General features: G+C 42.6%; 1 protein-coding gene across 1 annotated transcript in view; it reads left to right on the top strand.

The window, feature by feature from the left end:
* The window catches only part of LOC142656098 (uncharacterized), an 88,638-nt gene that overhangs the window by 56,290 nt on the left and 16,018 nt on the right, over positions 1–16,330 (top strand). The window contains exons 6-12 of the mRNA XM_075831009.1: positions 2,037–2,134; positions 2,235–2,289; positions 2,408–2,505; positions 2,671–2,782; positions 11,523–11,677; positions 12,163–12,333; positions 12,409–12,532. Coding sequence (XP_075687124.1) covers positions 2,037–2,134; positions 2,235–2,289; positions 2,408–2,505; positions 2,671–2,782; positions 11,523–11,677; positions 12,163–12,333; positions 12,409–12,532 — 813 coding nt within the window. The remainder of the gene's footprint in view (positions 1–2,036; positions 2,135–2,234; positions 2,290–2,407; positions 2,506–2,670; positions 2,783–11,522; positions 11,678–12,162; positions 12,334–12,408; positions 12,533–16,330) is intronic.

The following is a 16,330-nucleotide window of genomic DNA, read 5'->3' as shown; positions in this document are numbered from 1 at the left end:
CGCACATGACCACACGGGCCCCCTTCATTCCCAGTGGCGTCGCTAGCACTGGAGGGGCCCCTGGTGCCAGCGACAGCCACATTCACTTGCATCTGAGTCCTCAGCCTGCAGCCTATAAGGCGCTAGGAGGACTCCCTGCGCAGGCCGGCATGATGATATACTGCATCACGCCGGTCTGCGCATGTGTCCGGCCCAGAGGATGCGCATGCGTCCAACCGGAGCGTCGCGGGTAGGGGACTAGGTAAGTACAATAAATTTTTCTTTTCAACATACAGGGGGGGAGCGCTGTGTGGCAACATACAGGGGGGGGGGCGCTGTGTGGCAACACACGGGGGGAGCGCTGTGTGGCAACACACGGGGGGAGCGCTGTGTGGCAATATACGGGGGGGGAGCGCTGTGTGGCAATATACGGGGGGGGGGGGGCGCTGTGTGGCAATATACAAGGGGGGAGCGCTGTGTGGCAATATACAAGGGGGGAGCGCTGTGTGGCAATATACAGGGGGGGAGCGCTGTGTGGCAATATACGGGGGGGGGGATCCTGTGTGGCAATATACAGGGGGAGCGCTGTGTGGCAACATACGGGGGGGGGGGGGGCGCTGTGTGGCAACATACGGGGGGGGCGCTGTGTGGCAACATACGGGGGGGGCGCTGTGTGGCAACATCGGGGTGGGGGCGCTGTGTGGCAACATACGGGGGGGGGCGCTGTGTGGCAACATACGGGGGGGCGCTGTGTGGCAACATACGGGGGGGGGGCGCTGTGTGGCAACATCCGGGGGGGGGGCGCTGTGTGGCAACATCCGGGGGGGGGGGCGCTGTGTGGCAACATACGGGGGGGGGGGCGCCACACACACTCTCTGTAGAGAGCGCCACACACACTCCCTATGGATAGCGCCACCCACACACACTCCCTATGGATAGCGCCACACACACTCCCTATGGATAGCGCCACACACACTCCCTATGGATAGCGCCACACACACTCCCTATGGATAGCGCCACACACACTCCCTATGGATAGCGCCACACACACTCCCTATGGATAGCGCCACACACACTCCCTATGGATAGCGCCACACACACTCCCTATGGATAGCGCCACACACACTCCCTATGGATAGCGCCACACACACTCCCTATGGATAGCGCCACACACACTCCCTATGGATAGCGCCACACACACTCCCTATGGATAGCGCCACACACACTCCCTATGGATAGCGCCACACACACCTCCTATAGATAGCACCACACACATCCCCTCTGTAGGTAACGCCACACACAGCCCCCTGTAGATAGCATCACACACAGCACCCCTATAGCTAGCGCCACACAGCCCGCCATTGTATATACTGCCAAACAGCCGCCCCTTGTATATAGTGCCATAAAGCCACCCTTGTATATAGTACCACAAAGCTCCTTGTATATAGTGCCACACAGCCACCCTCTCTTGTATATAGTGCCACACAGCTCCCCCTCTTGTATATAGTGCTACACAGCAATCCCCCAGTGTATATTAACACATAGCCCCTCCCCCCCCAAAAAAAATAATAATATTGTACTTACCATGCCACATTACCGCGAAGGACAGAGTGCAGCACGGCCTTGCGGGCGGGACACTTGCACAGACCAGCGTGATTCATTGACGTCATCACGCTGGCCTCCGCAGAAAGTCGCCTCAGCACCTTATAGGCTGCACCCCAAAGTATTTATTTGTATCTGCGTCCTGATAAAGCGGATACAAGTAAATGTGGCTGTCGCTAGGGCCAGGGCCCCCCTCTGGTTCTAGCGACTCCACCGGGCATGATCCGCCATTGCATCCGCCCGCCGCCCATGATAGTGCGCAGGATTTAAAGTTTAGTGAGCGGGGGGGGGACCGTTGAAGGTGCGCGGCCGCGCACCTTATTGGGAACAGTATTGTGGATCCAAATACTATAGTTAATTTACGCTCTAAAAATATTGCAGGTCTTGAGGGAAGTGTCTGATATATATAGACAGATATACAGTAGTCATGTATTTAGTCACTGTGTTTCCTACAGATGGATCCAGTAGGAGAAATCCACCAGAGAGATGTACCAGTCCTCTGTATTCCCAGGACTGTCCAGAGGAAAATCACAGTGTCCCAGAGAATCATCAGGTAGATGGCGCTAAGGTCTCATCAAAATATTACCATAAAGTAATTGAACCAATGATCATTTTACTTCTTTTTTTTTTTTTTTTTTCTGATTGATATTAAGGTTCAAGTTAAAGATGAAGCAAAAGAGGAGATGGATTTAATGGCAGATCAGCAGTGTAAGGAGGGGGGAGACTTTTATTAGTTGGAAAGAAAAACCTGTTTTGAGGGTCACCTAGATACTACTCCCATCATCACATGTAAACAATCTATTACATCACTGTGTGTTTCCTACAGATGGATCCAGTAAGATAAATCTACCAGAGAGATGTCCCAGTCTTCTGTATTCCCAGGGCTGTCCAGTGGAAAATCACAATGTCCCAGAGAATCATCAGGTAGATGAAGCTGAGACCTATACCAGATCTATATAGGGGGTGTGGAGCTTTTTGGTCCTGCGGTCATAGATGTGGTCATAGATTTTGGTGGTTTCTTATGTTGATTTGTTAGATTCTTCGCACTCTCTGCTGTATTGTACTAAATTGTTACATATGTGAAATCAGGGGGAAGATCTGACTAATATTAAAGTGGAGTATGAAGAAGAAGAGCGAGTGAGGGGCGCTCAACCGTGTAAGCGTGAAGTGAAGGTGGAAATTCCAGGAGGGGTTAACACAGGTAAGTAATAATGAATTTAAAACATGACTTCAGAGGTAAGCGGAACCGAACACTAATGGTAGTTGAAGATGGAGACGCATAAATTGTGTGAATGGTAGATGCATAGCATGAAAGCATTTAAAGAGGCTGTGTCACTAGTTTATTAATTCCTGATCTCCTAACTAATCTAATAGGCTATTGCTGCTGATGAGCATTTTTCTAAATATGCTAATGTGGCACTAATAGCCAAATAGGAGGTGACTCTTTCTTTTCACTCTGGGCAGTGCAATGTTTTCTGTATGATTCTGTACAATCATCTTACAGTTCTTCCCCTTCCCTGCCCAGCAACACAGTGCGATCATATAGTATACAGCTTCCATTCCCGACTGTGTTTTCAACTGGCTACATCTCCGGTTGTGTCATAGCTAGAACTTCGATCCTGGTGTCATATGAAAGATTAGAATCTCATCTTTCATATACCACTGTTCTAGGTGGTCCACAGCCCAAGCTATGGCTTTTTAAAGTGATCCCCCTTCCCTCCAGCCTCACTCTCGCATACTGTGTAAAGCAGCTCCATGCTGATAGGACAGCGTCAGAGGCTGTGGGGTAGCTCCACCTCAGGAGAATCTCTGCTGTTGACACCCACTCATCTAATAAATGCTCATTTACATATTTAGAAAAAAAGCTCAAAACTTTTAAAATAATAAACATTTTGGGACACAATTTTGACTAGCATTATCTGTGTGACAGCGCCTATTAGATTAGCTAGATTCTTAAGGTAAAAAGGGGGATAAAAAAAGAGAAAAAAAAGAAAAAAACGGCGCTCCTCTAAGGTGATATCGTTCTGGTATTTGTAAGATAATGAGTAACTTAATGAATGGAGCTCACCTTGGTGAGTTGTGCAATGTCGCCAGCACAACTTAACTTTGTAGCTTGTACACGCTTGTTCACACTGTGCTTGCCTCTGGAGCCATAACCGCATGGGGTGAATTCGTATCAGGAACTCCTCTCCTTGCGGTTTTGAAGTAATGCAGATTAGGAAGAAAAAGCTGCTCCTCTGAACGGGCGCTCAGGTGTGGATTGTACTGGTATCTTCACAAAATCGTCAGGGTTTATTTTCAACGATTTTATTATTAAAAAAGAACAATATAAAATTCGATTGCTGCAATTTAATAATAAAATATACCCTGACGATTTTGTGAAGATACCAGTACAATCCACACCTGAGCGCCCGTTCAGAGGAGCAGCTTTTTCTTCCTAATCTGCATTAGATTAGCTAGGAGATAGGGCATTACTAAACTAATGAAAGACCCTCTTTGTCAGATGAATAGACATTGGAAAAGCACTAACTGACCATATCTGAATACTATCCCACAGCAGGGAAAAACAGCTTGGCAACAGATCAAATGCACAGGAAAGGCAAACAAACCAGGGGAACTACTGATCCCAGGATATACATAAAAGCCACTATACAAAAACTAGATCTCTGAGAACCAACATGTCTCACAATACAAACAAACACATAGACAAGAAAAACATCACTAGCTAGAATTTAGCACATGGCAGAAACAGTATAACCAGCACCTGAGTAATCCAGGGCTGAAGTATATATAGGCCCAAGAAAAGTGCATCCCCCTAATTAACCAGGCAAAAGTAAATGATGACCAAATCCAGACACCAACCAAGTGCATTGCCTAGCGACGCCCAAACACACCATATATAGAGGTAATATAAATCATTGATTAGCAGCAGTCCTGCTGCTAATCGTAACATTACCGCCCCCTTCAAAGAGGGCTGATGATCTCTTAATTCTCGGTTTATCTGGATTGGCTGCATGAAAGGCTCTTATCAATCTATCAGCATGGATGTTTCTAGCCGTTCTCAGGACTTTTCCTCTGAGCCATAGCCCCGCCAATCAACAAGGTTATGGAGTGGTCTGCCACGCTATTCAGAATCAAGGATCCTCTGGACCACATACTCAGGCTGACAATGGACCAAAACAGAAGGAGTTCTACGGATCTCCTTTCTGAAAGTAGACACAGGCCTAAAAAGAGAACAGTGAAAAGTCCTGGGCATTCTCATGCTTTGTTGTAAATCCAACATAAAGGAAACTGGATTAATTTGTCTTAAAATCCTAAAAGGACCAATAAATCTAGACCCAACTTGCCACATGGTTGTCTTAACAGGATGTTTTTGGTGGACAACCACACTCGATCTTCCACTTTGAACTTATGTGGCCTGCGGTGGCTATCAAACTTGTGTTTAGCACGAAGGGCAGCTCAGCCCAAAGCCCCATGGACCTTACCCCGCACTGACTTCAACATCTTAATCTTCAGTCTGAGCAATGGAATGTCAAAACCCACACTGCCGGTAAATTAAGATGCCTTGGGGTGAAAACCATAATTACAGAAAAACGCAGAGACGTTAGTGGATGCATGACACAAATTCTTATAAGCAAACTCTGCCCACGGCAAAAAGTGGACCCAATCATCATGTAATTCTGAAACATTACACCGGAGATATTAATCTAATGTCTGGTTCACTATCTGTCTGACCATTGGTCTGTGGATAATAGGCGGTGGAGAAACCCAAATCAATACTAAATGTGCACAAACTGTGAACCCCTGTCAGATACAATATTTTCAGGAATACCATGAAGACTCACCACTTGTTGAACAAAGTGAGTAGCCAGTTTATCAGCAGAGAGCCAGCCAGACAAGGGTGTGAAATGGGCCATTTTACTGAACTTGTCTACAACAACCCAATTGGTATCCCTCCTCCCGGATCTGGGCAACTCGACAATAAAGTCCATTGATGTGTGTCCATGGTTTCCTGGGAGTAGGCAAAGGTTTTAAAGAGGCTCTGTCACCAGATTATAAGTGCCCTATCTCCTACATAATCTGATCGGCGCTGTAATGTAGATAACAACAGTGGTTTTTATTTTGAAAAACGATCATCTTTTACCAAGTTATAAACAATTTTAGATTTATGCTAATTCGTTTCTTAACCCTTTCAGGACCAAGGGCCCTCGATGCCTCAATGACCAGCCCCATTTTTTAAAATCTGACGTGTCATTTTATGTGGTAATAACTCTGGAATGCTTTTGCATATCCAAGCGATTCAGAGCTTGTTTTCTCGTGACATATTGTACTTAGAGAGGCTCTGTCACCAGATTATCAAATCCCTATCTATTATTGCATGTGATCGGCGCTGCAATGTAGATAACAGTAAAGTTTTTTTGTTTTTTTTGAAAAACGATCATTTTTGGCCAAGTTATGAGCAATTTTATATTTATGCAAATGAGCCTTTCTAATGGACAGCTGGACGTGTTTTCTCTTATTTCCAACTGGGCGTGTATTGTGTTTTTAGCAACTGGGCGTGTTTACTTGTTTTACTAACTGGGCGTGTTTACTTGTTTTACTAACTGGGCGTTGTGATTAGAAGTGTATGATGCTGACGAATCACTGACCAGTCAGCATCATGCACTCCTCTCCATTCATTTACACAGCAGCATCACGTTCTTGCTGGAACGATGTGCAGCCACATACACAGACATTAACGTTAATCAAGTGTCCTGATAATGAATATACATGACCTCCAGCCTGGACGTCATGTTTATTCAGAATCCTGACACTTCTGAATCTTTTCTGTGAGATTTCCAGCAAGGGAAACGAAATCTCGTTTACCTCGTAATCTCGCGAGATTACGCGTGGCTTGCTGGAATCTCACAGAAAAGATTCAGAAGTGTCAGGATTCTGCTCATAACTTGGCCAAAATGATCATTTTAAAAGAAAAACCAAAAAAAAAACGTTACTGTTATCTTGCAGTGCCGATCACATACAATAAGAGATAGGGATGTGATAATCTGGTGACAGAGCCTCTTTAATGTTAGTGGAAAAATTTGGTCAATAAATTCATAGCTTATTTGTGAAAAACGCCAAAATTGAAAGAAAATTTGCAAAAATTATAATTTTTCTCATTTTAAATGTAATCTACTTGTAAAAGATACTAATACCACACAAAATTGTTGCTAATTAATATCCCCCATACGTCTACTTTGTTTGCATTGTTTTTTGAACGTCCTTTTATTTTTCTAGGACGTTACAAGGCTTAGAACTTTAGCACCAATTTCTCACATTTTCAAGAAAATTTCAAAAGGTTATTTTGTCAAGGACCAGTTCAGTTCTGAAGTGGCTTTGAGGGCCTTATGTACTAGATAGACCCCATAAAGCACCCTATTTTAAAAACTGCACCCCTCAAAGTATTCAAAACCGCATTCAAAAAGTTTATTAACCCTTTAGGCATTTCACAGGAATTAAAGCAAAGTAGGTGAAATTTACAAATTTAATTTTTTTTTGGGCGAAATTCATGTGTAATACATTTTTTTCTGTAACACAGAAGGTTTTACCCGAGAAATGCAAGTCAATATTTATTGTCCAGATTCTGTAGTCTTTAGAAATATCCGATATGTGGCTCTAGTATGATAATGGACTGAAGCACCGGTCTCAGAAGCAAAGGAGCACCTAGAGGATTTTGGGGTCTCCTTTTTTTAGTATATTTTAGGCACAATGTCAGATTTGAAGAGGTGGTGCCAAAACAGTGGAATCTCCCCAAAAGTGGTTTGGGAAACTACACACCTCAAGGAATTTATCTAGGGGTAAAGTTAGCATCTTGACCCGTCAGGTCTTTTGCTATATTTATTGGAATATGTCTGTGAAAATGAAAATCTACTTTTTTTCTGAAAACATATGTAATTTTTACAAGGAATAAAGAATAAAAAGCACCCCAAAACTTGTAAAGCTATTTCTCCCGATTACGGCAATACCCCATATGTGGTAATACACTGCTGTTTGGACCCACAGCAGAGCTCAGAAGGGAAGGAGCGCCATTTGGAGCGCAGATTTTGCTTACTAGTAGTTGTTTGGGGTTTTTCTGGTATTTCAGTTTATAATGTGGGGGCATATGTAAGCTGGGCAGAGTACATCAGGGCATAAGAGGGTATAATAGTGGGGTAAATAAATTATTCATAGATGTGTGGCCGGTGTCGCACTGATAAATGGTGTCCAATCTTATCCGCTTTTGGACACTCTGCACAATTTCTGCCACTATATTCTGAGCGGCAGAACTTTTTTTAAAAATTTTCTCCACCTAAGCCGTGTGAGGGCTTATTTGTTACATTACAATCTGTAGTTTTCATTGGTACCATTTTAGGGTACATGTGATTTTTTTTTTTATCACTTTTTATTCGTTTTTTTTTTTTTTGGCAAGCAAAGTGACAAATAAAACATACATTTTGACAATGTTTTTGTCCTTTTTTTTTACTTCTGCAGGTCGGTACGATTACGGCGATACCATATGTATATTGGTATTTTATGTTTTGTGGCGTTTGCGCAATAAAATCACTTTTCTATAAAATTATTTATTTTTTGTGTCACAATATTCTGAGAGCCGTAATTTTTTTTATTTTTCAGTCAAAAATGCTGTGTAAGGGCTTGTTTTTTGCGGGACGGTTTGTAGTTTTTATTGGTATTATTTTGGGGTACATACAAATTTTTGATCACTTTTTATTCTATATTTTGGGAGGGGTGATGACCAAAAAAAATTAGTGATGTTAGTATTATTTTTTAATTATTTTTTGCGGTGTTCACTGTGCGGGAAAAATAATATTATAGTTTTATAGTTGGGGGCGTTACTAACGCGGTGATACCAAATATGTGTACGGTTTTAACGTTTTATTTTTTTTCCTATAATAAAAGGCTTATTATAGGAAAAAAAGCATTTTTTGTTTTTGTAACTTATAACTTGTTTTTACACTTTTATAAAACATTTTTATTACTTTTTTTTTTTTTACTTGAAGACCTGCAGCACTGATGGCTGCTATAATACATTACACTACCTAGGTAGTGTAACGTGTTATAAACTGTCAGTGTGACGCTAACAATCACACTGACAGGAAGCCTATGAGGACCAGCTGGTCCTCATAGGCTTCCGTGAATGGCAGACCGAAGGCTGTCGCATGGTTTTGCCATGCAACTGACGGCAGCACCCGCAATCGATCCTCGGGAAAGTTTGTTGTAGCAGCAAACTTTCCAGTTTGTTGCTACAACAAACATTCCCTGCGATCACATGATCGGGACCTGAACCAATCAGGTCCTGGTCATGTCTCCGGGACCAGAGGCAGGGGTTAACAGCGCGATCCGGGTGTCACCGCTACTCTGAGACACCCGGATCGCGCTTTTAACACCCACTGTGAATTCACATCGGCGCTGCACTGAGCCCAGCAAGCGCCGACGTGAATTTACAGTGGCCGGTCGGGAAGCGGTTAATGACAGTGATCATATTCTCTGCAGCCGAACCAATCGGTTCGGCTGTCAGAACAGGTTGCCGGGGAGCCGCGGACACTGACACAGCCGCCGTCCCAGTGTAATTGTGCAGTAAAAGAGGACGGGCTGGAACAATGAGAAGTGTGTGACACTGATTGGTCACTGATTGGTCAGCGTGTTCTCTTCACAGCGCCCACTTGGTCAAAAGTAAAAAACGCCCAGTTGTCTATTGAGAAACTAATTTAAAAAAAATCTAAAATTGCTTATAACTTGCTCAAAAATAATCGTTTTTCAAAATAAAAACCACTGCTGTTATCTACATTACAGCGCCGATCAGATTATGTAAGAGATAGGGCGCTTATAATCTGGTGACCGAGCCTCTTTAAGGTATTTGGAACGTGGAACTAGATCAATGGAGCAGTCATACTCTCTCTGAGGTGGAAGAACATCAGCAGATTTTTTCACACAAAACATTCAGAAATTCTCTATACTCAACAGGCAGGCCCTGGAGACTGGTGACTGTGACTAGAATCGGGGAAGTAAAACATCTCCCTGAATAAAACTTTCCCACTTCACAAATTCTCCTGAAGTCCAATCAAACACTTGATTATGGAGGAACAACCAAGAATACCCCAAAATAATTGGAAACGACTGAGAGAGAACTAACAGATAAGAAATAGTCTCACAGGGGATACTTCCTTCTGAAAACTTCAGACCAGGAGTATGGCATCTTACCGATCCTCCAGACACACGAGTACCATCCAATGAACAAATGTCAATGGGTTTCTCCAGAGGTGCAGGGATAATCCACAATTTCTTGGCCAAATCAGAATCTAGAAAATCTGCAGCACCAGAATGAACAAAGGCCTGCATAGAAGAGTAGATAGGAAGAGAGAACTACAACTCACAACATGTCCATGCTGCTATTATGGGATATCAGAGGACATTACAGGGAGGAGTTTAAGAGGAAAGAACTATAACTCCCAGCATGTCCAGACTTTTATTATGGACTATAAGAGGACATTACAGGTAGGCGGTATAAAATTAGAGAACTACAACTCCCAGCATACCGAGGTTGTTATTATGGAATATCAGAAGACATTACAGGGAGGAGTTTAAGAGGAGAGAACTACTAAGTCCCAGCATTCCCTTGGCTCCAGCTCTCACACAATTGCTGACAACTTATAGAAGAAGAAAACATTGAATCCATCACTTCTCCACACAGCACAGGAGCCACACCCCCTCACTGAGCTCCTTCACAGAGCCCTGCCCCTCACCAAGCCCCGCCCCTCACGTGATCGTCACAGTTCCTTTATCCAACACTTCTCTCCAATGATAAGCTCCGCCCGTCCTACCTTGGTCACATGGTGGTGACATCATCGCAGGTCTTTTAGCCACAAACTATTTTATTTTGCACTGCTTGGCTCCGACCACTCCTGCATCTGTCAAATAATACTCTTGACTCCCTCATGTCACGTCATAGGTCCTTCATTCATCGTTCATGCACCGGTCACATGATCTTGATATCGTCACAGGTTCTTCATCCACTACAACTCTATATTGCTGAGCTGTGCCCCTCCTGCGCTGATCACATGGTAGTAACATCATCACAGGTCCTTCAGCGATTGCAGCATAAGATGTAGAGAGCAGGTGCTGGTCAGGTGTTCTCTGTTATTAGTCATCCTCTGTATGATGTGGGAGAGATGCACGCCGGGTGTACTGTTACCCCGCCCCACGCCCGGCCGCTATCCTGCATGCCTCCTATTACAGGGGTTGTACCAGGAAGGACATTTATCAGCTATCCACAGGAGAAGTCACTGAGGTCTATCACTCACTTCTTATATGACCTGCAGGTATGAACAGAGCCTTAGTTACAGGGGGACATACAATTACTATCAGCTACATGAGGAGAGAGGGTCCTGATCACAATCTACGAGGAATAGGGGAACACAACATGAATAAGGGGCTTCTTATGTTCCCACTACTGTAATAACCAAGAAGGTTACACGTTTCTGAAGTTCCCACATCCCTGACATCTAATATCTCATCATTTATATTCCCAGGATATTCCAAAAATGTTTGATATATGGGGGTCCCACCTCTATATGGAGAACAGGGGTTCCCCGACCCGCTTGGTGAGGTGATGACTGCATCCAGGTGGAGAATGAATGGAGAGGTGACCACACATGTGCACGACTCTCTCCATTGACTGGTATTGGAGTTCCAGAAACAGCCGAGCACAGCCAGAGGTGGAGCCGCATCAATCAGACATTTCTGGCATATCCTGGGGAGAAATGTCCGTGTTGACAATACCCCTTTATTCCATGTGGTGACTGCTCTGAGAAGATGTTTCTCTCAATGCTCAACAAGTGGGGTTCTGTATTTCACACATGATGTTGTCCCCTGTATGATTTCCAACTTCTCCTTTCTTCATAAAGACGTCTGCAGTACTAGATCCTCCAGTTTTCTCATCTTCTCCTCCACAACGTTCCTTCTTCTGAATGACCCACCAAGAGTGGACAAGGACAGGAATGAGATGAGCAGAAGAATATTAGACTTCACCATGGAGATCATCTACCTGTTGAGTGGGGAGGTAAACTTTTCTGCGTTATAGAACAAGTCACACATAGGGAAGGGACAATACATAATAGGAAGTAATAGGAGGAATCCAGTGTCCTGTATAACAGCGTGCAAGACCTTCCAAGTGACGTCAAGAAGCTGAAGATCAGCCACCAATATGGTCAGTTATGTGTCATGTCACCAATGCAGCAATAGTAATGTTGTAGAGCAATGAGAATGACAAAGAACCAGGAGGATCAGGATGACTTCTATATAGAAACATAGAAGATGACGGCAGGAAGAGAGCACATGGTCCCTCTAGCCCCCCCCCCCCCCAAATATTATTTCCTTTTTAGTTTTGGCCTTGTTGTATTTTCTCAATGTCTTTTTGTAGGTGAGGTCTCCAGTATTACAGATGTGGGATCACTAGAGCTCTATACAGCAGGGTCACAATCTCTCTCTTTCTACTGAGGGGGGAATACTGTGTTCAGTTCTCTAAGTGTCTCTCTCCATACACAGGAGTACACAATAGTGAAGAAGACATTAGGTGACTGTATGACTCCCATCATCCATGAGTCAGGAGGATGGAGTAGTAGTCCGAGCCCCATCACAGAGCCTCCCCCTCACTCCCAGATACAGGAGAAGATCTTAGAACTGATCTACAAGATGACTGAGCTGCTGACTGGAGAGGTGACACTGCTGGGAAATTCTACAGTAACCACACTGGAGGTGTCTTTGTAATGACTGTATCATTGTGTGTGTCAGGTTCCTATAAGGTGTCAGGATGTTGCTGTCTATTTCTCCATGGAGGAGTGGAAGTATCTAGAAGGACACAAGGATCTGTACCAGGAGGTCATGATGGAGAACTACCGGCCGCGCACATCACGAGGTTAGAAGAGACAGATATATTTGGCATTATTGTGGGCACAGGCTGGACTGGCGGCCGTGTTGAAGTCTCAATACCGTCATGTGCAGTACATACACGTGTGTACAATGACATGTAATGTAGGAGCTCCACAATTTCGTCTGTTTACACATCACATTAGATCCCTACATTTCCTGCTGCCGGCTGTCACATTACGTTGTACAGCACTGGCGGCCTTTCTGGATACAGGAGCCATGGAGAGGAGCAGGCAGCTCTGTCTTCTAATGCAGAGTAATGAGCAGTCGGCAGCACGGACTATGGGCAGCACGGACTATGGGCAGCACGGACTATGGGCAGTCCGTGCTGTAGTTAGAAGTAAACATGGTAATACAAGTTATTTAGAAAGACGATAATTGGCACACTCCTGCACTATAATAGTTTTCGATATAATGTCCGTATAACCGGAGGTACTCTTTAATATTACAAGTCATGGGTACTAGATTCAGGAGATGGGACGGTGATCCAGGGATTTATTGTGATTTACATATTTGGAGTCGGGGTGAAGTTTTTCCCCTAATGAGACAATTATCATCCACCTCATGGGGGGTTTTGTCTTCCTCTGGATCAACACGGTCGGCTTATAGGTTGAACTTTATGGACTTGTGTCTTTTTCAACCTTATTAACTATGTAACACAGAATGTATGGAGCAAAATTTACCACTAATATAAAGTACAATGTGTTCAGATAAAACAATCTCAGAATGATTTGGTTTAATTAAAATCTTATTCCCACTTATGGTACGTCCACACGCTGCGTAAACACTGCGGAACGTCTGACCAGATTTTCTGTTTGGGAATTCTGCAGCATTTTCACAAGAGAAATTGACATTCTGTAGATTGAGAATCTGCCCCGCACTTCTTTTCTGCCTATTTACTCCTCAGCGCTTCAAATTTTTTATTTTCTATGATACAGCTGTTATGTCTCCTCTACATAGAAGCTGGTTCATTTGCTATCAGCCGAATCCGTTAGTGAAGTGAACTGACGACTCCTGTGTCTCTAACACACAGGATTACAACAATTATGATCACATCTAAGTTGATGAACATGGATACACAGGACCCGCACTCAGCCGAGTTGTCAGTTCAGTTCACTTTCGGATGTGGCTGATAGCGGATGATCCTGCTTCTGTGTATAGAGGAGACATAACAACTGTTCGTAAAAACTAAAGAAAAAAATTATTTCAATAAAAAGCCAATTGAAAAAAACTTTTTTAATTACCAAACCCAATATATATATTAACCCCACTAAGAACACAGCATAGTTTAGTCAGAGCCCATTTTTCAAATCTAACACGTCATTTTATGTAATAATAACTTTGGAGTGCCTTTATTAATCCAAGTGATTCTGAGATTGTTTTCTCGTGACCTATTGTACCTTATGTTAGTGGTAAATTTTGGTCGATCCATTCAGTGTTTATTTGTAAAAAAAAAAAAGCAAAATCTTGAGTCAATTTGGAAAAATTATTTCTGAAATTAAATGTATCTGCTTGTAAGACAGATAGTAATACCACACAAAATAGTAACTAGTTAACATTTCCCATATGTCTATTGTATGTTGGCATGTTTGTTTTTTTTAAACAATCTTTATTTTTCAAAGACGTTACAAAGCAGCAATTTCTCATATTTTCAAGAAAATTTCAAGTTTTTCTATTTTTTTTTTTTAAGTACCAGTTCAGTTCTGAAGTGGCTTTGAGGGTCCTATATATTAGAAACCCCCACAAAAGACACATTTTAAATACTGGACCCCCTCAAAGTATTCAAAACTGCATTTAAAAAGTTTCTTAACCCTTTAGGCGTTTCACAGCAATTAAAGCAAAGTGGAGGTAAAATTTGAATTTCTGCAAGAAAAATGAAATTTGCAATTTGAATCCATTTTTTTTCTGCAACACAAAAGGTTTTACCAGTGAAGCACAACTAAATATTTATTGCCCAGATTTTGCACTTTATGGAAATATCCCACATGTGGTCCTAGTGTGCTAATGGACTGAAACACAGGCCCCGGAAGCAAATGAGCACCTTGTGGATTTTGGGACCTCTTAATTATTAGAATATATTTTAGGCCATGTCAGGTTTGAAGAGGTCTTGTGGTACCAAAACATAGAAAACAACCCAAAAAATAACCAATTTTGGAAACTACACCCCTCAAGGACTTCATTTATGTGTGTTGAAACCATTTTGACCCCCACAGGGTTTTCATAGAACGTATTTGAATTTGTCTGTGAAATAAAAAAAAAAGAAATTCTTTCCAATATGTCATTTTTGCTCAATTTCTTATCACAAGGAATAAAATACCCCATTTTGTTGCACAATTTCTCCTGAGTGCGGCAATACCCCATTTGTGGTTTGAACTGGCGTTTGGGCCCATGCGAGGGCTCTGAAGGGAAGGAGCGCTATGTGTTTTTTGGAGTCCAGTTTTTGCTGGATTGGTTTTCGGGTGCCATATCGCATTTGCAGAGCCCCAAAAGTATCAGAGCAATGGAAACTCAAAAGAAGTGACCCCATTTTGGAAACTAAACCCCTTAAGGCATTTATTAAGGGATGCAGTGAGTAATTTGACCCAAAAGGTTATTTACAGGAAAATAATGCACAATGGATTTTCCACTGATATGCTATTTTAGTGCACAATATGTTATACCGAGCTTGTGCAACTGAGGACAAATGCCTTATAAAAGGTTAAACAGGTTCTCCCGGGTATGGCGATGCCATATACGTGGATGTAAAGTGGTGTTTGAGCACACTGTAGGGCTCAGAAAGGAGGGAGAGCAACTTGTCTTTTGGAGCATGAGTTTTTTCCTGTATTTCGGATTATAATGTGGGCATGTGTAATCTGTGCGGAGTACATCAGGGTATATGTAAACTGTGAGAAGTACATCAGGATATATGTAAAATGTGAGGAGTAGATAAGGGAATATGTAATCTGTGCGGAGTACATCAGGGTATATGTAATCTGTGAGGAGTACATCAGGGTATATGTAATCTGTGAGGAGTACATCAGGGCATAATAAGAGGGTATAATAATGGGGTAAATAAATAATAATCCGCAGATATGTGGCCGGTGTCGCATTGATAAATGGTGCCAGATCTTATCCGCTTTTGGAACACATTCTGCACCTTTTGTGTCGCCATGTTCTTTCCACTGAGCTGTGTTAGGGATTATTTTTTGCGGGACAATCTGTAGTTTTCATTGGTACCAATTTGGGGTACGTACATGCAAATTTTTGATCAGTTTTGATATATTTTTTAAGAGGCGGGGTGACTAAAAAAACAGCAATTCTACTATTGTCTCTTAAGCATTTATTTTAAAAAAAAAATTTTTTACAGTGTTCACCATGCGCTATAAATGACATATTCACTTTATTGTGCGGGTCGATGCAATTATGGCGACAACAAATGTATATCGTTTTTTACCGCGCGGGATAAATAACGAAATACTTATATAATTTAGGCTGTTACAGATGCTGTGATATCAATTATGCAGTTTATATTTTTATATTTTTTTTATAATAAAGGACTTGTTAAGGGAGAAAGGCTTTTTTACTTGTATTACTTAAAATGTTTATTTTTATACAACTTTTTTCCCTTTCTTTTTCCACTAGGGCACTTGAAGGTATGAAGCCCCGATCGTAATTCTTATACACTGTGCTACATATGAAGTGCAGTGTATTAGAGCTGTCAATTACTGACCGCAAGCCTAGTGGGTCCTGCCTTTGGCTGTTTTTACCAGGACGCGCTCAACATGACCTAATAGTACGTCCTTGAGCT

The sequence above is a fragment of the Rhinoderma darwinii genome, chromosome 1 (genome assembly GCF_050947455.1).
Source record: "Rhinoderma darwinii isolate aRhiDar2 chromosome 1, aRhiDar2.hap1, whole genome shotgun sequence".
Lineage (NCBI taxonomy): Eukaryota > Metazoa > Chordata > Amphibia > Anura > Rhinodermatidae > Rhinoderma > Rhinoderma darwinii.
The sequence above is the reverse complement of the archived record's forward strand: the minus strand, read 5'-3'. Positions and strand labels throughout refer to the sequence as shown.